At 27.6% G+C, this 22,522-nt stretch overlaps 1 protein-coding gene across 1 annotated transcript in view; it reads left to right on the top strand.

The window, feature by feature from the left end:
* The first annotated feature begins 5,970 nt into the window (after positions 1-5,970).
* The window catches only part of LOC142327515 (uncharacterized), a 156,420-nt gene continuing 139,868 nt past the window's right edge, over positions 5,971-22,522 (top strand). Inside the window, exon 1 of the mRNA XM_075370641.1 lies at positions 5,971-6,263. Coding sequence (XP_075226756.1) covers positions 6,203-6,263 — 61 coding nt within the window. The 5' untranslated portion in view covers positions 5,971-6,202. The remainder of the gene's footprint in view (positions 6,264-22,522) is intronic.

Below are 22,522 nucleotides of genomic sequence, written 5' to 3'. Positions count from 1 at the left end.
GTTTTGCTTTCCTTCCAGTAAATTAATACATTTTTTTAATAATATCTTCTTTTCGAATTGCTCACACCCCCCTCCCATTTAGTGTTATCACGCTCTCCTAGGGGGACGCGTCCCACAGGTTGAGAAACACTGCTTTAAGGTTTTTTTTAGGTTTTCTTTTAGTATCATTTAAATAGCATTAACTTAACTGTATTTATTAAGACTAATTTTCAGTGGTAATAAATTCCAATAAATTTCAAATGAAAATAACCAAGTTGAATAACTTGGTTATTTTATAAGTAGAGGTTACTAAATGGAACCAGACGGTTTAAAAGTATCCAATAAAGGAAAGCATACGTACAGAAAGTAGGTTATTTGACGTATATATCTATTGATATAGAAGATTTCTCAAGAGATCTTTATTGATGTAAGCCGAATACAAAAAGCGTATAAAAAGAAAAGAAATATATGATTTTAAATCAAATTTCAGTAGTATCTAAATTGATTGAAAAGGTCCAATCTGGAAGGAGTATAAATCAGGCAGTAAAAAATTTCTATATGCCATTTTTTACAATTTTTGGACCAATATTTGAAGAACAGACTATTTGTAATATATACATATATAAATACACGATTTATTTCTTCCAATGAACTTATTTATCTTAATAAAAAATCCTAACATTGTTAATTTTGTAATTCTAACTTTAAATAAATTATAATTGTTTTATGTATTAAATTTTTTGTTATAATCTCGTCGTAAAAGTATGTAAAAATAACTTTTATATTATTATTGATGGAACATAGATATAAATCCCGCTCTAGTATATTTGCAGTAACTTTTATTGATGGAAGCCAACAGTAAAACATACGTTAAAAAGACATTAAATAACAAATAAATAAAAAATATTTCTATTAAAAACGTATTTTACATGAATGTAATATTTTTTCGATTATTTCAGTCATAAAATATCGATTTTTCTTTGTATCTTAGCAATCTAATATATGTGTATTCTGTGATTTTTATGTTTGCATCAATGTCAACAAAAAATTCAGTTAGTTTATTTCAAATAAATTGAGCAATTTATAATTGCCTTAATGAAATCTATTCATACTATACTTTCAAAAAAAGAAATCGATACAAATGAAAAGCCATTATAAATGGTATTGAAAGAAAATGGAGAACTAATTAAAATAAATTCTAAACCTGTTTACAAAAATTTAACTTAAAATCTAAAAGTAGATGAACATTTTTACTGTTAAACAATTATCATTATTAGATACATAATAATTTTATTAACTTGCAAGTTAATAAACTTTATAAGTAAATCATCAGAAAATAAATAATAACACTGTTAAACACAATTTGTGTTTCTTAACGTGTGATGCATGAAACCAACATGTTTTTTTTAATGCTTAAAACAAATCTGAAGTCAGAATTTTTCTAACATTCAAAGTTTTACAAAAATTCCAAAATTTAAATTCTGAAAATTGTTGATATTATATGATGTATGTTTTTTACTTTCCTGGCATCACACCTCTAGAGCTATGTTGCAAGAAGGAAAGTATGATAATCAGAAGAAATATGGGTATCAAATTTTTTGCTTTCTCGATGTTTTCTTTTTAAGGATAAATTTTTTTTTGTGTTTTGGGTCAAAAAACAAAAAAATAAAAATAAAAATTGGGGGTAATGCTGGTAAGTACGTAAGAAAACTTGTGTTAGAAACTTAATAACTTTTGACTGGGTTAACCGATTTTGATTAAATTTTGTAAAGAAGTTTACGAATATTTGCTTGTTTGTTAGTTAAAGTTTAAGGTCAATGTCTCTAGGGGGGTAGACAGTTTTTCCAAAAATCGATAAAAAGCTATCTTTTTATTTATTGTATATTTTTTAACAGATTTTTTTAAAAATACCTTCCTAGACATAATAATATTGCAAGTGACTCGTCAAAAATTCTTTTGGAACAATATTAGGGGGAGGAGCTGATTGAAACATCAATTATGAATTAACAAAATTTTTTTTGGTTTACTTAATTTTTTGGACTTTTATGTAACTTTATTCATGTATCATTATTTTTCACTGTTTAAGAATAAATAATCAATGCCAGGAAAGTATTACAACTTTTTTTTATTTTATATAATTACTTTATATTTAAGTGTTAGGTATATATCTTTAATTCTATTGTTAATTATGAAACAATATTAAGTCGTAACACAAACAACACATATCATGACATTATACCTTTCTATTGCAGTGTAAATAAACGATTCATCATATCTGTGCTATTCAAAACAATATAAAGCTTACTGGCTTTGTTAGCAACTACTTTTAATAGTATAATCTCTTCATTTGTGTGATAACTGAATTAAAGGAATGAACAATGTAATGCCTCGTACAATTTAAATAATTTGAGCAGTTTTAGTTACGTATGTGGTGAATTCACTGTAAAATTACATAAGAAAAACATCTGTAATTAAAATGGTTTATAAATTATACACTTTTATTTGGTTATTGAAAAAATTGAGCAAACCGCGAGTACATTACAATTCAGTCAAATAAAAATAACTCAGTACCATTCAATAAACTTATACCTCCAATAATGGTTATTTTCCGTGTTCCAAGTAAAATGTAAAATGAAAATGCAATTAGTTAGGTTTATAGTTAATTTTCATATTTAACGAGTTCTGCACACTGTTATTTTATAATAATTATTAATTATCTTTTAATATTAATGCAAGTAAAACAATAAGTTTTGGTAAACAAGTATTAATATAAAATAATTTAAAAAAAATTCTATAGAAAGTATTAAAAAAATAAAAGCTAAAAATATGTGGGCATTTTGATTATCAATTATCTTCGTCATCATCAGTATTAATTACAAAGTAATTAGTTAAAAAAGGAGATAAAAACACTACTGAACTAATACGAAAATTTACCCGTGTTTATAGGTAAATAAAAGAGAAAAAAATTAGAAATTAAAATTATACAACTTCAATATAAATAGTCAAAGCTTGATTGATGAAGTCAAGATGGAACAGTTCATCATGACTTGCAGATTCACAATTACACATTTGAAAGAAGTAGAAAATGTTAACATACGTGTATAGCATACGAGCTAGTTCTCAAAAAACTAGCCGGGAAACTGCAATGTTATTGAAGAATTTACGGGTGATTACTGAAAAAAAAAAACAAATTACCGACTTTTCGAAGAAAAGTGTTGTATTATTTTCGCTCGCATGGTGGGAGTGGGAGATAAAAATAAACATTATTTAAGTTTTGAGGTATAAGGTAGAGAAAATAACATTTTACTTAACTAAAATTTCTAGATATGCTGTAGTAAAGTATCTGAAGTTGTGCATTTTAAAATTTGATGAAGATTGGTTGATTCTTGAGTTACGCTCAATTTACGGTTGAAACAAATTTGAGGTCATGTTGTAGTGTATTTTTCATACGCGCTTATGCAGTGAGTCACAGCGGTTAGCGAGTTGAAACTTGATTCTTGTGTGTATAGTCTAATGGTTAATCCAACATATTAGTGCGTTGTATTCTGAAAATCCGTTCGTTTCTGACTGCGAACGAGTGAGGGCGTCGGAAACGAAAAGTCGGTCTAAGCTATTCGGTATTAATATAATTTAGTTTTAATTTAATTTCGTTCTTAAAGTAGCTATCAACATCTATTTTATATAGGCAGTCGCTGATTTAGTTTCTTCTGGTGAATATAAAAGTAAATTTTCATGTAGTTTCTAATTCGATATTTCTAAAAGACAACTATTCAAATTCTGTAAATATGAATATAAACGTTAACTGGCTCATTAATTGCAGTCACAAAAAGCACTTAATAAAAAGATATTTTAAGTAAATTTTATAGAATTGATTGAAAATAAGCCATCATAGATTCCGAAATAAAACTGCTTTGTTTGGTAAATTAATTATCAATAATTAAATTTTACAATCCTTTTTTTTGATCTTATGATCGTGTATCTTTTACTTTCCTGGCATCGTAGCTCTGAAGATATGCTGCAAGAAAGAAAATCCGGTAATCAGTCAAAAAATCGGGTATTGGTTTTTTTTTGCATTTCTTGACGTTTCATGACCCTTGGACACAAAAAAGAAAACCAAAAAACGTCGGGGGTAATACGAGGTGCGATAAAAAAATACGGTGAATGAATTTTTATAGCGGCAACTGCCGACGCTACATCCGTATACTGTAATTTATCCAATAGCGTGATCAACTGAGACAGGCAGGGACAAGTTGGAAAACGTTCGAGCTTGCCAGTCAGCTGCCAGAGCCGCTAGAGTGTGGTTGTGTTTATCGGGTCTGTCGCGCAACATGGATTTTGAACAACGCATTAACATTAAGTAGCAAAAGAGTGCCAAAGTTAGAATCGGTGTACGGCGATAATGTGGTAACTTTGAAGATTGTGTACAAGTGGTATGACCGATTTAAAAACGGAAATGAGTCTGTTGAAGACGAGCAGCGAGCGGGACGTCCAGTAACCTCAAAAACAGTTCAAAATGTGCAAAAAGTGGACACAATGGTTCGTTCAAACAGGCGAATGACTATTCGAGAGCTATTGGAAGACCTTAACATCTCGTACAGATCCGTTCAAAGCGAAACGGCGTACGAAGAAAGCGACCAGAAATTCGCGAGTTTTTGGCCGAAAAAAGTGTTCTGTCCACATCCGCCATACTCACCGGATTTAGCACCATGCGACTTTTGGCTCTTCCCAAAAATTAAAACTGCGCTTAAAGGAAAACGTTTTGACACCACAGCTGACATTGAGAGGGCCACGACTGAGCACCTGAAAGCCCTTCCGAAAGACGCCTTCCAGAAATGCCTCCAGTCATGGAGTCAACGTTGGGATGAGTGCTTTGCTAGCCAAGGACAGTAATTTGAAGGAGATTAAATCGAATTCTATGTAACCTTATTAATTTTTTTAATAAAAAATTATTCACCGTATTTTTTTATCACACCTGGTACGTAAGTTGGATTGTTTGAAGCTTAATAACTTTTGACTAGATAAACTAATATAAATGAAATTTTGTACAGAGACTTGTGTGTATTGGACAATTTGTTATACAAATTTTGAAATCAATATCTCCACAAGTTAGTGTAACTAGTTTTCCTTGGGGTCAATTTTCTCAAAAATTTGCAAATATAATCCCATTTTATATTAAGCTTAGTATATTCATCCAAGTTTATCTTTCAAATTAAAAAAAAAATTTCCCCTAAATTTTTCCTCTTTTTTTTAATTGCATATTTGTTAAACTAATTTTCTTATGTCTTGCTAATCATAATAGTGGTACAAGTGGCATAAAAAAGTACTTTGGAGCAATATTGGTGGTGGGGAGGAGCCGATAAAAATTTAAAAATGTCGACTTTTTAATTTAAAAAAAATTTTTACTTTATTCACTCACTATGTAAGAATAAATAACAAATGTCAGGAAAAAGTAAAATATTTTGTTGTCAACTTTTATAATTAACATATAAGTGTAAGTTTGATGTTTATAGATTTTTTTTTTCAAATATCTTTTGTTAATCATGATAAAAAGTAAGTCATTTAAGAAAAAAACTTGTTTCATTTGTTTTACATAATCTTTTTAATTAAACAAATTGTTGTTAAATAAAGTAAATAATAAATTTATTTTATATAATTTTAAATGTTGTTTTTTGTATTATTTTTTATGAGGTATATTTTTTGAATGTTTGTAATATGATCTATGTAAGCGCGTGTTCTTATTTTTTCATATGAGTGAATAATTTTAATTGATTCAAATTTATTTCGGTTTTAGTCGTCTTTTCAATAATCATCATCAACACAGAAATTAAAAATAAAATTAATATGATACTTTTTAAAATGAATAAGGGCGGGGGAATAAGAATTAAATATGGTGAATATATATACAAGTAGGCGCATGCGCAATAAATAATAAAACCGAACGGCGTCGTTATGTGCAGAAAGCGTCAGTTTTGTGCCCGCATCGTGTTGTGTAACAGGTCCGTCCTTTGTGTCAGGCCCTCTTATACAAATTTGTAGTGATTGTGTTCAAATACAGAGCACTTTCTTTCTATTTATTAATGAAACAATCAATAATTGAATTAATTTTAATTTCTTTCCTTTCATTTTATTAGTTTTTTACGAATTAATTTTATCATATTTCTATAAAAAAAAAAAACGCATTAATATAAGTGTTTATTTATTATTGATATGTGTTCAGTTGATAATGGGCAAGTTTAATCACATCTTATACAGTTATCTCATTTTTATTTCCTGTTTAATCAACGGTAAGTTTATTATTCATTATAAATTTAATTATAAATAATACGATTTATTTTATTTTTATAAATAAAAAAAATGTATGATTCAATATGAATTATTGGTAAATCTATTTAAAAGTAAGGAGTAATCAAATTTAATAGTTTTGAATAATCATACATTTTGCACATGCATTTCATGTATTAATTTTAAATGTATAAAATCTATATAGATATATTTTTATGGTTTTTTTTTTCTAAGATGCCTAACGTGGTAAATAACTACATTAGCTTCAATCTACGAATGACATACGGCATCTATTGAAAGAAAAATTTATAATTAAATATTTATTATGAATAAAAAAAAACTGGGGAAAAGTTATGTAACTGGTTGAAATCAAAATTAAAGGAAAATAAAATTACAAAAAATAAATTTAGCTCAATTTTGTTAATGTGAAGTTTAAGTACTAAATTAAATGTTAAGATGTATCGACAATTAATATAATAATGTTTATTTTAATTCATGTATTATAAAATTCAATACAGTTTATATACACGCCTAATGATTTATCTGTAGTATTTTTCAGTTTTTTGTTTTAAAAAGAAAAAAAAACAACAAAATAATAAATGAGTTCTTTATTTTAACGAATTGTGCATTGTGTAATGTTAAGAGAATCATCAATAACAGGCTTACGAAAGTAAGACCTTTCAATAATTCTCTAATAAAAGGAATGACTTTGATAAATTATTTTCTTTATTTCTAGTTTTAATAAAACAAGAGATTTATCCAAGAAATTTATATAGTACAAGTAATATACGCTAATTTTTATTAACTATTACAGTACATTACTGATTAATAGTTGTAATATTACATACTTATTTGCTGAACATAAATTTTAAATATCGAATAAATGGAAATGGAAAAGGATAATTTAATATTTTTACATTTTTAATTGGTTATCTGCCGCCATTTTCTTAATATTTCTGTTTTATTACATTTTATGTTTTTAACAAACCTATTTATTTTCTCTTTGTAACTAGGTTACGAAATAAGATATTCCAATTATTTCAAATCATTATTTAGTTACAGTTACTCGGAAACTATCAAAGAAAAAAATTTTTTTTTATTCCAACGTTACCTTTTATAAAAAAATAAAGTATGAATAATTTTTACCTTTTATCACTCTCCATGAAGTTATTTTAATAAAATTTTATTGATTTTCCCAATAGTTTATATTCATTTATTTTTAATTATTTATTAATCACCAAGACTTTTGTAACAAGTTTTATGTCCAATAATATTGAAATATCTTACGGTAGTATGTTTTAAAGTATTATTAAATTTACATAATAGCAAAAATTAGAAAAATATCAAAAATCATAAGGTAAAAATCTCTTGTTTTATTAATACTAGAAATAAAGAAAATAATCTTCCAAAGTCATTCATTTTGGTAGAGAATTATTTCAGATATATGACTTAATACTTCACAAATTATGATACGAAATTTATATTTACAAGAAAATATTCAAAATTTATTCATTTTCTAAACACAATATTTAAAATAACTAAAAGTATTAAGTAGTAAAATGAAATGCTTAAAATATTTTTAAATAAATATTATAAAACACACTAAAATAAAAATGTATACTCTCTAACTCTGTTGGTCAACATGTTTCCTATCGAAAAAATTTATTTTAAATAAATAAAATATATATATATATATATATATATATATATATATATATATATATATTCGTTAGTGAAATAATAATAAATAGATTTCCATGGGGTTTTTATGTATTTTTAACAACCTTTATTTGGATACGCTGCTGTTGATTGACAAAATTTATTATTTGGTTGGTTTAGACAAAAATTTATATTTAAAGACTGTTTTATAAATTTTAAATTCACCTTTTAATTCCATTATGGGAATAGAAATTTAATTTTTTTGTTATAAATCATTATTGTCGATCCCCATGGTGAAGTGTTAGTCCCTTGCCTTTCATCTGGAAGTTCTGGGTTCAAATTCAGGTCACGCTACGTTAAAAAAAAATTTATTTCATAACCGTCCATCAGTAGCTGTTACAGGATACCACCCAGAGTAAAATGGACTAGAGAGAGCAAATTATTGGGAGGCTCTTTCTCCTTTAAATCAGTTGTAGATATTACGCACGTCTATTCATTTCTCCGAAGGAATAAATTATTATTTATAATAATAATTTATATTACAATAAATAATATTTAATTACAAAAAAATAAAATATAAAAAAAAATAAAAAAATAATATTAACTGACTCTCAAATTAGGTGAAAACTGATATTGCAAAATGTTTTTCATAGCTAATTATGTAGTTTCTTCATTAATTAATTTTTTTTTGTAATTCTACTAAAGAAGTAGCTACAAGATTAATTGAAAAGATTTTCTGTAAGAAAAATATCTATTTTTAATGTGCGAGTTGTTAATAATATTTAATAATAATATTTTAACGTTACGCAGAACTTATAAAAATAATAAGAACATAACATTTTTATCTAACGAAAGATATTTATCTGAATTTTAGGCATAAAATCTTAAAAATATCATTTTTATTTTTGAAAAAATTGTTAATAAAATACTTAATAGTAAATAACTATAAGTAACTAACTATAAATTAGTAAATTATTTTATATTTGGTAAATATAAAAGAATTTTTATATTATAATGCAATAAATTTAAATTATTTTGAATTTTATATAAATTTTATATATATATATATATATATATATATACGATCAGCGGTAGAGGAAAAGGAAAGAAGTCTATGTTTTTTCTTAACCTAATGTTAACAAAAAAAAAGTATTTATTTATAAAATTTTAATTTTAAGTTGCGTTTAGAAGTTTTCACTCCTTTTCATACCTTACATGGTCAGGTTAAAAACCATCCAATTTTTCCCTTTGAATGATACACCAAACATTTGGAATATTTTTAAATTATACGTTTTACATTTGACGGTGAAAATACTGTAAATTAATTTCCATTTTCTACATTTTCTTAGATGATACGCATTTATTAGATGCACGTTTATTTGTTGGTGTAGTGAATAAAATAATGTGAATTATTTTTCTTTATAATCTTAAGTGTTTGATGTGATAATTAAAATAGAAACAGTTTCAAAGATTTCGGTAGAAAACTTGAATAGAATATATTGAAGAGTACGAGTATTTTTGCTGTAAGATTCTTTATTTATTTATAAGACAAAACAGCAAATTATAACTCTAAATGTGAACGGTTGCATTATCAATTTAGTTAAATTTAGTGAATCTCTTTAAAAGGATTAATTTTTGTGCATTGAAACTGTTGAATATACAAAAGTAATACTACTATTCAATTCAATATAGATTAAATGAAAATTAATTGAAGAATAAATAGAAATTTTATCTTCAGAAAAATAATTCATCAGAAAATGAATAACATTATTAACTTAGACCTTCATGCTTTAGAACGCCACTTATTTGTATCATGTTGCTTCTCTTAAAGCAAATTATAAAATACGTTTACATATTAATTACGAAAGATAATTTGTGTAAGAAGCACAGTTATATATATATAAAAAAAATTGTATATTATCTTTCGTTAGATAAAGATAGAAAGTATTAATTTAATTTAAAAATGAAAAATATAACCCACAAAAAAGTATAAGGATACATATATGAGGGGATATAAATACACATGTAGAGATGAGAATGAAGGGTTTATAAAGTATAGCTATACAGCAATATTCCCTGTGTAATGTGATATGTTTGAAAATATATTACTTTTACTATAATAATGAAATAGAAACTTTAACTTATAAATTTAAATTATTGGAATTTTTCATGACTTAAAAGATACTAGCGAACAAAAGCAGCTCAAAAACCGATAACAGAGAAATTTACTTAAACAAAATGGTCAGTTTTGTTTTTAAATACTAGAGTTTTACTTAGAATTTAAAATTGGTTTAGTATTTTACTTTTATTTAAGATTATTGTGATAGTTTTCTATTATAAGAATAATAAACGGTTATCGCTTTCCTTAAATTTTGTCCATAGGTAGGGATATCATTTGACTGGTTTAAGGTACCACTTGTGCCGGCCTCTGTGGCACGAGTGGTAGCGTCTCGGTCTTTCATTCGGAGGTCCCGGGTTCGAATACCGGTCAGACATGGTATTTTCACACACGCTACGAATCATTCATCTGATCCTCTGAAGCAATAACTAACGGTGGTCCCGGAGGAAAAAAACGGTTCAAGGTTCATACTATCTCTATCTTTTTTGAGATAAATTTTTATCTTATCCAACGGCATATTGAACAATTTGTTAACCAATGGCTTACATTTATGAACTGTGTTGGTGCATCAATGATTTAGATGATTTTACACTTATAGATATTTTATGTAGTATCGACAGTTGCTGCCTTTTTTCCTGTTTAACCTTCGGAACCACCTTAAGGTATTACTTCAGAGGATGGATGAAGATGATATATATGAATGTAAATGAAGTGTAGTCTTGTACAGTCTCAAGTCGACCGTTCTTGAGATGTATGGTTAATTCAATCCATTCACCAAAGAACACGTGTATCCATGATCTAGTATTCAAATCCGTATAAAAATAACTGTCTGTATAAGGATTTGAATCTTAGAACTCTCGACATCGAAATCAGCTGATTTGCGATGATAGATGTTGCTTAAAACGACAACAGCTGCTTGTATTTATTATTATTATTATTTTTTTACTTCCTTGTACGAAGTATTGTGATCGCGAAAATTTTCGGTTTTCTGATTTCAACGGAAATATCCATTTTGACCATCTCTGAATCCACTTTGATTAGTTTTGGCCTGACGTCTGTACATATGTACGTATGTGCATATGTATCTTGCACAACTCAAAAATGATTAGCCGTAGGATGTTGAAATTTGTTGATTTAGGACTGTTGTAACATCTAGTTGTGTGCCTCCTCTTTTGATTGCAATCGACTGGACCGACTTCATCTCCTTTTTTTTAAATTTAAATATATTTATTTATTAATAATTATTAACCTCTGACCTTAAAAAAAATTACGATAAATAATAATAATAATAAAAAAAAAGAATAAATATGAAAAAAATATCAGAAGTTATTAATAAAATAAAATTTTTTGTACTTTTCATTAAAAGAAAATGCGTATATATTATTTAATAGGCGTTCAAGGAAGTCATGTGGTGTCCACATCAGATTTTTTGGCTTGATGATATCACCACTTAAGCTGCAAGCTTGTGCATGGGATACGGAAATGTAATTTTGAAGCATATGAAAAATTCTATGCCTGATCGGGATTCAAACCCGGGACCTAAGTTAAACGTAATCGTTTTACTATGTTATTTGTTAATTAATATTTATTCTTACATCGTCATTATTTTTTTATATTTAACTATTTTTTAATAGATACTGATAATGATTGTTCATAAGTCGAAATGACCATGCAGTTTTAAATTTTAAGAAAAAGTTTTGAAAATGGTTTACAATATTTTTTTTCAACCGTTTATCATAGCTCTTTTTTTGTGTTAATAATTGAAAAAATTTAATTAAAGAAAATTAATTAAGAGATTTATATTTATATTACATGTGTAAAGCAAAACTGATAATTATATCACGTAAAATAACGAATAATATGTAAACCATATAGGGGAAATATAAAAAATTATCTTCATATGAATACTAAACGAAAGCATAGCAATGAATTACTATTTTTTTAAAGGAAAACTGAAATTTTCCATAATTTTTATTAAAAATTAATTGAAAATGATTTTTATATTTACATTAGATAACTTGTATAATTTATAATAACTAAATATTATTTTTAAAATATAGATTAATATTCTATTAAAAAACATAAGAAACATTTTGATGTTTAGATGTTCATTACATTTAGATGTTCTAGCATTTTGTTGCAATCAAATAAAACATTTTACCAACAACTCCTTTTTAAAAGAAGGCTCAAGGGCCAATATTTAATTTTAGTATAAGATCAGATATGGAGAAAGATTAATGTCACGCAAGTAAAAGAAAAAAAATCAAAATATCTAACCTACATCCTGTTATTAGCTCATGGAAAGGGAAATTCTTACAATTATAAAATTTGGTTGATGTACAGAGTAATTCCCATAGTATTACTGGCGCTTTCTGATCTCATTCTATGAGCAAAAATAATGAAAAAAATTCAGATAAACATAGGTCGGGAAACGCTCCGTTTATGGGTTAAGCTAGCGAAAGATTTCGCCCTGATTCATGGGCAAAGGGTGAAATAACATACTGATATTCTAGGAACCCGGATTAAACGGTAACTTTAATGGTTTCTTATCGTTTTTGACTAGAAAAGTTGAATAAATTAGGTTTAAGAATCATATATCCTGCACTTTTTATAATATCCTAAGTAAACAAAAAAAAATATTTGTTGTCCAAAAATACGGTTTTTAATTTATTATACAAAAAATTCGTTAAATGATTAATAAAAGCTTAAAATTTATTATCAAAACTTAATTTTGTGAAATTTGATGTAAAATACCCAATTAAAACAATGAATATATGTTCAAGAATTTTGATTCTGTTAATAATACTTACCGTATGAAACCTTTTATATGTTATCAACTACATAAAATGAAATTATCATAAAACCGATACAATGTAAAAAAATAAAAAGGTAATTGATACATTTAATAAAGTTTCATAACTTATTTTTTTGTCTTTGTGGCAGAAATTATTTTAATTTTTAATTAATAGCTTTTTCTTCTTTATTGAATGGATTTTCATTATTTAGGAAACGAGTTAAAATGTATGTATGTGTATACGATATTCATAAAACACAACACACATATATACATATAAGCACAAAAATAGGCATCTAATAACTTCATTAAATACAGTTATTAATATTCAAGTGGACAGAATTTTTTTCATCTTAATAAGAATCCATTTTATTAAAAATTTTTACCAAAATATTAAGAATAATTAAAATGTGTTTTGACGTTTTTTGTTATATAATATTATAGTTATTGATTGATTAAAATGTAATTTAAATTCAGTAAATAACTTTTATTTCTAACGTTTAAGAAAATAAATTAAGGTTAGTGGCAGTTTTGAGTGATGAATTTTTTTAATATTTATTATTTTTTCAGTAGCTTTATCTCTAAAATGAATGAATGTATATAAGTACTTTATAAATAGTACTTATATCAACTCTTAATCAATAATAATACCTAACAATAATAATAATTAATGCATGACGTTTAAAAAAAACAATTGCCGACATTTTTTTAAAAACTTTTAACTGAAGTATAACAACAAACAGATATTTACTGTGAAATATATCGCGAACTATGGGGTTACCTTTGAAACTCCGAGAAAGTTCCGTGGGTTATTACAGTGTATGCTGCGTCCGGTTACCTTTAGAGGTTGCAGGATTTACAAAGAGATCTCTGAAAGAAAGCAGAAGCAAAGGGTTTTATCTGCTATGAAGACTGCCACTGAGGCATTCACAGTCACGAACGGTGTTGTCAAATCTGTACTAGGCGCGAGGTTCGCGCTTCTGCGGTTTCGGTTAGTTAATTTGAGAGAATCATATTAGGTTGGATGTGAAGATGTCTGTTTGAAGCCTACGTGAATGCAAAATTTGATATGTATTTACTGATGTCTGCCGAGGCATTTACATCTGTGGCATCCCGACCGAGGCCTGCCTGATGACTGTGAGATATAATCATTTAGAGGGTCTAAAGATGACAACCGTAAAGCCCCTCAGGGCTTGCAACGGAGGGGCTTGTCTGGTGACCGGTAACATCACTAGATGGGTGTCTTCCACCTACGGGGTTGGGATGTCACTCCTCTCAAAGCTAAGAACAAACGGACTGATTCCCTTGATTTGGGCGATGTAAATTTTCCATCACTAGGCAAGAGAGAAACTGGATCTCCTGACGTATATCCTAATACCCGTCTGCGGTCTTATGCTACGGCTATTGAGCACGAAGTTCATAGCGTCCTTGTTGAGGACAAATTGGAAAAGCTTACACCCAACATTGAATTTCTTGTTCGGTATTTTATATCACCTGATAGGGCTTCTTAGCAGTCACCAAAGTCTGTTAATGGCCAGATTTTCCTAAAAATTGGAACCTGGAATATAAAGAGACTCGCTGGTACCATATTTAAACTATTTTTCAGAGTAAATATCTAAATATCTGCTTGTTTTTACCCTTGAGTTCAAGGTTTACAAAAAAGTCAACATTGATTCTTTCACCACATCATGCATTAATTACGCTCTGGACTGTTTGACCACAATCTTCTAGTTTTATTTTGATAAACTTGATTGGAACTAAAAATTGCAGAATCTTCAGAAAAACCCTATAAGACCTTTCATCTTTTCTGGTAAACGTGTGTCCAATTATATTGTGTTGACAGACTATATCGATAATATTTTTCTAAATATTTACATCTTGAGATAACGGATAGTTGCTTAGGGCTAAAGATTTTATACTTTAGTAATATTTATTCACTACAACTTCGATGGAAAAAGACTTAGTACTCATATATTACTTCTGAAAGCTCTGCATTCACTAATCAGTTAAAAAATTAATTTCAATCTAGTCGCTCACATTCTTAACTGTTTCTTAATATTAAAACTTACTACAGTACATAAATCTAATTAAAATAAATCTAGATATAAGAATGTAATTTTAGTAAATTTATTTAATATTAAGAGTAAATTATTGTTATGAAAGAGTGGAAGAGGGAAAATATAATTTATTATGACAGGGTTATTATCACATAAATTTCTGTATCAGATACATAAAAACATAATTATACTTTTTAAGTTATTATTTTTATTTTTTATATATTTATTTTGTTAATCGGCAGGTAACCTTTTTTCCTTTTATGATACATTATAGTACATACACAAATAATTTTATACTTTAATTATGAAAATTTAAAATGTAAATAAGTTTATTATTAATCTATTATTTTCGTCAATCCAAAGATTGGTTAGCAGCAATTTTTCTTCTTTATTCATTACTACTCGCGATCAATCACTTTTCTGGATATGATTGTGCATCTACATCCATTTAATCGAGTCAATATTGTGTGTTCGTCAATGTCTTCTCTGATTGTCAACCTTTCCTTTAGTATATTTATTGTACAATTATTGTATCTGTGAAAATTATTAATAAATTGGTATCTCTTTTTCTTTCTTTAATTCCTACTAATAAATTTAGTTAGTAACAAAATAAGATGTATAAATAAGTATCTTTTAAAATATTTTCAGTATCAATTTTGAAATAGTTTTATAAAAATTCTAATTATTCTTTAAAAATTATTTTACATTTTATACGATAAAATTTATAAATTTTATAATTTTATATAAATATATATATATATATATACACACACACACAAGGTATTAAACTATGGACAGGCTTCATAATTCAAAACTGAGGGGTAATAGGAGGTGGAAGTAATAATAATAATCGACAATATCTAATAATTTTCAACACTAAAAACCATTAATATCAGTTGACCTAACCATATAATCTGTGTATTATTAGTGTTTCAGCTATTAATTCCAACGTTAACTGTTTAAATGGATGTAATTCTGTAGCTAATACCAAATATAAAATTTACTACAGATTTTTTAGCTCGTTTTATTACTACCGCGATTTTTCTGTTTTTGCAAATTTAATTTTTACTTCCTTGTACGAAGTAAAGGAAATATTGTTATCGCGAAAAATTTCGGTTTTCAGACTTCAACGGAAATATCCATTTTGATCATCCCTGAATCCATTTTGACTAGTTTCGGCGTGACGTTTGTACGTATGTATGTATCTCGCACAACTATAAAACGATTAGGCGTAGAACGTTGAAATTTTGAATGTAGGACTGTTGTAACGTCTCCTTGTACATATCCCCTTTTTATTGCAATCGACTTTATCAAAAAAGTAAAAAACTCAACATGGATTTTGGAATTTTTCTTAACTGCAGTAATAAGCTCTCATTTGAGAGCTTTTCAACAATATATTATACGTGGTACTTATTTTCATTGGTTCCAGACTTATAGCAAAATAAAGGTTTAATTAATGAAATATTTGGATCTTACAAGGAGAAGGCACATCGAATCCGACTTCATTTCCTTTTTTAAACATTTTTTTTTTAAAGTTAAATATATTGATTTATTAAAAATTATTTAAAAAAAAACTTTTATAATAAATAATAATTCAATAAAACAATTAAGAAAAACAAAAATGAAAAAAATCAGAAGTTATTAGTGAAATAAAATTTTATGAACTTTTCATTTAAAAAAAAAAAAAAGTGTAATTTAATGCACTAGGCGTACAAGGAAGTCGTGTGGTGTTTACATCAGATTTTTTATAATTCAAAAATGAACGTTTCTTATCAAGAAACTATTCTCGCCATTGTTTATCACGTAAAACTTTACTTTGAAATTATGCATCACTTTGGTTTTTATTTTTAATTGGAAGGTGGACATTCTATTTAAAAAAAGAGCAAAGTTTAATTCAATATGGTGGATCCAATATGGCGTACAACGATTTCCAACATTTCATAAAGTAGTAAATCTTTAACTATGTAGATCAGCAGTTGTTTATATCCCCTAGTACTCCACAGTTTAAAAATATGAAGCATTTTTATACATTAATATTACCCTATATATAATTTCAATAGGTGACTTACTTGCAATGTCATGTTAAAACTAGTCCAAATTAATTTTTTTAATATATTCATAATCTTTTCTAATAAGTAATATGTGTTTTATATCTTTTGTGTTTTTTCATATAATAATATTTTTATAAAACCCTACAACATCTTTTTTGTTCGACTTTGAAACACATTTTTTCATGGATTAAAGAACAATTACCTTCTTTTGAATCAAAAAATGAAGTCTACCATTCGTAATGCGATTTTATCCATTGTCGAATATCTATTTTATCATTAACAATTTTTCCCAATAAAATGTTATTCTGATTTATAAAAACTAAATTTTCAATAATTCGTAGCTTGACGTTCAGATTAAGTGTGTTTGAAGGAAATGATATTACTTGGTCATTTTTCCAAAATGAAAAATCATATCTTATTTAAGTGGTGATTTTTCAACAAAATATTTCCTGCCGTCAAATCCGGTTAGGAGAAGATTGACTGTCATAGTCTCTAACTTGAAGAAGATAGTGAGAAGATGCTCTAATTTAATGTCACACGTAGGGGGATCCTATATCCAATAGAAAATTGTTTCATAGCATGGAAATTACAATTCTTCACAATATTTCAAGGTTCGAAACACTATACGCAAAAGAAACAAGGTTATTTGTTGTCCTGGACCAAATATGAACTTAAGGTGTCTGTAGTTACTTATCCAATAAAAGATATTCCTCAAACCAATAAAGATAATTATGATAGTAAATTATGCTATTCAATTTGAAGCAAGCTTCATTAGTTGAATTAAGAGTTGAAGATCTACTTTACAACGGATAATAGATATTTTACAAGTATAAGCTATATAATCAAGTATTTACATGAAATAAACTTTGTTGATATCACATAGACTTCAACTCCACTAAATTATTTGTTAAACTAGCTTCTGTCTAAACGGAGCATTTCTGGTTGAAGTTTGTGAGTTTAGTAATCTTTTTGCAATAATTTTATGGTTTTCTGAAGTACAAGTAATTAGACCTGCCTGATCGCAAGGTATCTTCAAGGCTTCAATTAAAAAAAAAATTATGTTCAGCTTTCGAAAATCTTAATAAAAAAAAAAAAAAAAATGTCATTGGAATTCTATACGAACGTCAGTATTATACTGCTATTTTGCTGCATAACAATTCGTTCTTAGTTTGTATTCTTAAATGCCATTATTTTTAATACAGAAAGAAATTAGAACTGAAAAACAAGTGCAATAATAATTATTATATCAGGTGTGATTACTACCAACAAACATCAAAACCAAAAATTTTCACCTGTTAAAAATATTTACAGAATTGTAAACCTGCACGCAGGAGAACACATTGTGTATATAAATATTCTTCTATCCATCAGTTTATTGTGATGTTAAAACGAATTAAAAATCTCTCCGCTTGAAAAACATGGTGTGTTGGATTGTTTGTTGTATGTGCTCACACTTTTATTTTGAATGAAGCGCTACCATCTAGCGGAAAAAATTGAATTAACAACTGTATTATAAATTGTATTGTGTACTTACTATAAACAGTACGTTGTTTACATTAAAATTTATTGTACTCCTAATTTTTTAATTTTGTTAAAAAAACTATTGTAGACATATTTCTTTTTGAAATGTTATAAGTAAAGAAGCACCACGATTCTTTTATACGAACGATGTATATATTATAAAATATGTAAATGTACTAATCCTTTTACTTCATTATATTTCTGCCATGATTGGAACAGAAATACAAAATTACTAATCTTTTTTTATTTAATGAATACCTGTAAAATACTTAATATTCTAACAAACATGAGGATACGAACGCTCGAGGAACCAGGCGGCCGGTCGCACGGCTAAGCGGTCGGGCGAGCGAAGCGACCCGTGACCAGCTAGTAATAATAATAATAATAATAATAGTAGTAATACATAATTTGTGCATTGCATAGGTAATTACGATTCTTTTAGTAATTTGGAAGAGGGATTAAACCACAATTATATCTTGTTGGATAAAATAAAGCTCATAGATTACTTAAACTAATTTATTAGTTATTTGCTTTCTTATAGCTTAGACAATGATCTTAGGCATTATGAGCACCAGACAAAAGATGAAAAAATATAATTATAACTAAAAAAAATTAGTTCAAATGTAGATAGGGATGAAAACTATTAGCTTCAAAACAAATCCGATAAAATTATTAAGATTAAAGAAATAAATCTGCAATATTCATTTAATGAATGCTGCTACAAATAATCAGAATGATAATTATGCTATATCCATGATGAATAAAATCTTATTAGAGGTAAAAATGATTATTTTACATTTATACTTTAACCAAAAAGAAGATTACAAGATAAAATTGTTGAAGAATATACTGTTAAAGAAAATTGCTTTTGCAGTAAACAACTATGTCATCCTTCTTTAACGAATATAATGCTATTGCTGAAAGAAGGAAGAGGGATGATGTGGAAAGAGAAATAGGGAAAGAAGTAAAAGAAAGGGTTTTTGTCTCTTGAGAACAACCTAACAACCTAACAACCTGAGGTAATCTCTTTGATGAGAACTAAGTCGGAGGTGTTCTTTGAAGAACTTATGTTCTCTATACACACACGCACACACACGCGCGCGCGCAAATATATATATATATATATATATATATATGTATGTATGTAGTTGAGGAGTGAGAGAATACACTACTCATTCCTCAACTTACAATCACCTCTTACTTTTCGACTCACGTTTGTACATTTATCCGCATACGTAGTTATACATATACATAGAAATACATGTTTCTTTTTCTTAAGTTTAATATATATATAGTAATATAAAAGCTATGTTCAATCTATCGATTGAACTGAACTGAAAACGTTGTTACATTGCATTCTTTTTTTCTTCTATTTAAGAATTTTCAATGTTCTTATGTATACATTTTTGGGGGCTGATTTACATCCACCACTGGTTTACTTTTTTATAACATCAATCTAGTTTTTAGTATGCACTTACTTTTAATTTATTTGTTTGTATTTTATAATTACACTAGCCGGCCCATCTAGCCAGAACCTGGACCCTCACGGCCCAGGTCGGCTCAGGCGAAACCCGGAGCCAACTTAGGGGCTCCTGTTGGTCTCCCGCAGCCACGGGGCCTACACCAGAGCCGCAGAGCTCACTTCGCTTACTATTCCTGTGTTGCAGGGAATGGCGCCTTGGACACCTGCACAACTCGCTTCGGTCGCCATTTCCGTCTACCAAAAGGGCTTCGCTCCTGGGACTCATACACTGTTCGTTATCCTCATGATTGTGAGAATAATGCTGATAAAAAATGATAAAGTATTTAGACTTTCTGGAAAAGAAAGTAAATTACTAAAGACAGAATAATATAGTTATGGTAAATAAAGTACATACACCTTTGATGATGAAAAATTCGTAACTTATTTCTTTCCATGGAGGCAGAAATATAATAATAATAAGTAAGGATTAAACTTCTTTTCCTTAATGAATATATTTAATTTACAACTTCACCCTCCTTGGAGGTAAAGAAATAATGAATATTTTAACCTTCAAGGAAGCTAGGGCCTTGGTCTGTGGCTTAAAACCTTTTTAATATGAATGTATCCTGAAAATTTGAAAGAAATTGATCAGTTGGTTCTTCTGGATTCAGCTAGATGAAATATATTTAAAATCTGTCTCAATTATGCCAAAAAAACATGGGTAAAAGTTTTGTTGCGATTGATCGAATAGTCTTTTGTTTATCCCGAACAAACAAAAACCCTCTTCCTCTTTATATTATAGTATTGATTTTATTCAACAAAAATTTAATTCTATTATTATTGTAATATTATTTATTATTCCATTGATTAGAATCATTCAGTTCATACTCAGCTCACACAGTTATAGAAAATCACAGTTCATCAATTCAATTCGTTAAAGTATGTGCTTCAACGATAAATCTCTTTTATATATATATGTACTACTACTACATGTATTAAATTTTCGAGAGGAAATATACCTAAAAACCTTCTCAGTTATGCCAAAAACATGGATAAAAATTTTGTTGCTTTTGATCGAGTAGCTTTTTGTTTATCTCGAAAAAACAAAAACCCTCTTCGACTATATAATCATAATAATATAGAAAGATATATGAATTATAGTAAAACTGTTTATTTTTAATTTTTTATGTTCGATCATTTGATTGATTTGATGAATATTCAGATTCATATCAATTCTTGCCTATTTTGTAGCTTCAATGTACCTTGAACCTACAACCTCAATTATTTATTTTATTCTTTTTAATATATTTCCTTGTAGAACCAGATTTATTAAACTTGGATACTTTGATATATTTGGCACAACAATGTTAATCCTTTTTGTAAAATTCTGCTAAAAACATTTCTCTTCTCAATTTATTTTAAAATTCTATATTATGCTGTTATCACCCCGATTTAATTTTCAGTAATCTCACATTAAAAATCTTTTACTCTTAGTTTTTTGAATAAGCTATTAATTTTTTTTTTTTCAAAAAAAGGTACACTTATAATAAACATTTTTAAGAATAATCGTCGTATTTTTAAAATCATCTTTGATACAAGTGTATTAATTTTCTACGTAACATCTCACTGGGATTTGCAGATATAATTTTCGTATCTACTGTACTTCCTTATAATTTATTAAAATATAAGCTGTTACAAAAGTAAATAAAAAAATATATAAAAATAAGATACAATAACATTTCTATTCCAGATAAACGAAAGTAAGTTAGAATCATTACCACGTAATTTTTTCATACATTTTACAGTAATTTTATTTTTATTTAAAAATGTCGAATGAATTCAAAATTTCTTCATTAAAATCAGAAGGAGTTGCGTTAACTAGTTTATTTAGTATTACTTTCGCGTTTAGAGAGCGCTGTAGCAGAGCTACAGGTCAAGAAAGGAAATTATTGCAATTCCAATTTGAGCATGAGCGGTTTTTACCGGATCTTGACGTTGGAAATATTCCGAATGTTAATCTTCGTATGTATGTCTGTATTTTGAGTTGGCCTCTAAATCACTTTATATCTCCAGAACGATTTGACCGATTTTCACTAAACTTGGTTAGATTACTTTTATATATGGGGCATTGATGCCGTTAAAATGTTGACCTAAAAGGTCAAGGAGATGAGGCTGTAGAGCAAGGTCACCCTCGAAATTTAGAGCAAGTATCTCGAGATTTCGCCTAGTTAAGGTCATATTTTTCTTACGCACATTTGTTAATAATTAAAAAATAACAGTATCTACAAAAAAAAACACATTTTTAAAAAATTGCATCACTAGTTCAAAACATTTTTTTTTTTCTAATCTATTGCTATGTTGTGATGTCTCAGGTGAGCGGTAGAATTAAATAAATGAATAAATACTTTAATTGTAAAAAAAGTACTCAATCTGGTTGGGTATCGAAATCGATCACCCTATTGACTCGGTATGTTGCCTTAAGCCTCGCGGCTATATCAGTCTGCCAACAGCACAAGCAAAATCTTTTTTACGTCAGTTGTGAAATTACGTTGGTGCCAATCGTTACCGCTGGTACCGCCGCAACTGCACGAATTAAAT

Source organism: Lycorma delicatula, chromosome 7, assembly GCF_047948215.1.
Source record: "Lycorma delicatula isolate Av1 chromosome 7, ASM4794821v1, whole genome shotgun sequence".
NCBI classification, from domain to species: Eukaryota; Metazoa; Arthropoda; class Insecta; order Hemiptera; family Fulgoridae; genus Lycorma; species Lycorma delicatula.
This window is presented reverse-complemented; position numbering and strand designations above follow the sequence as displayed.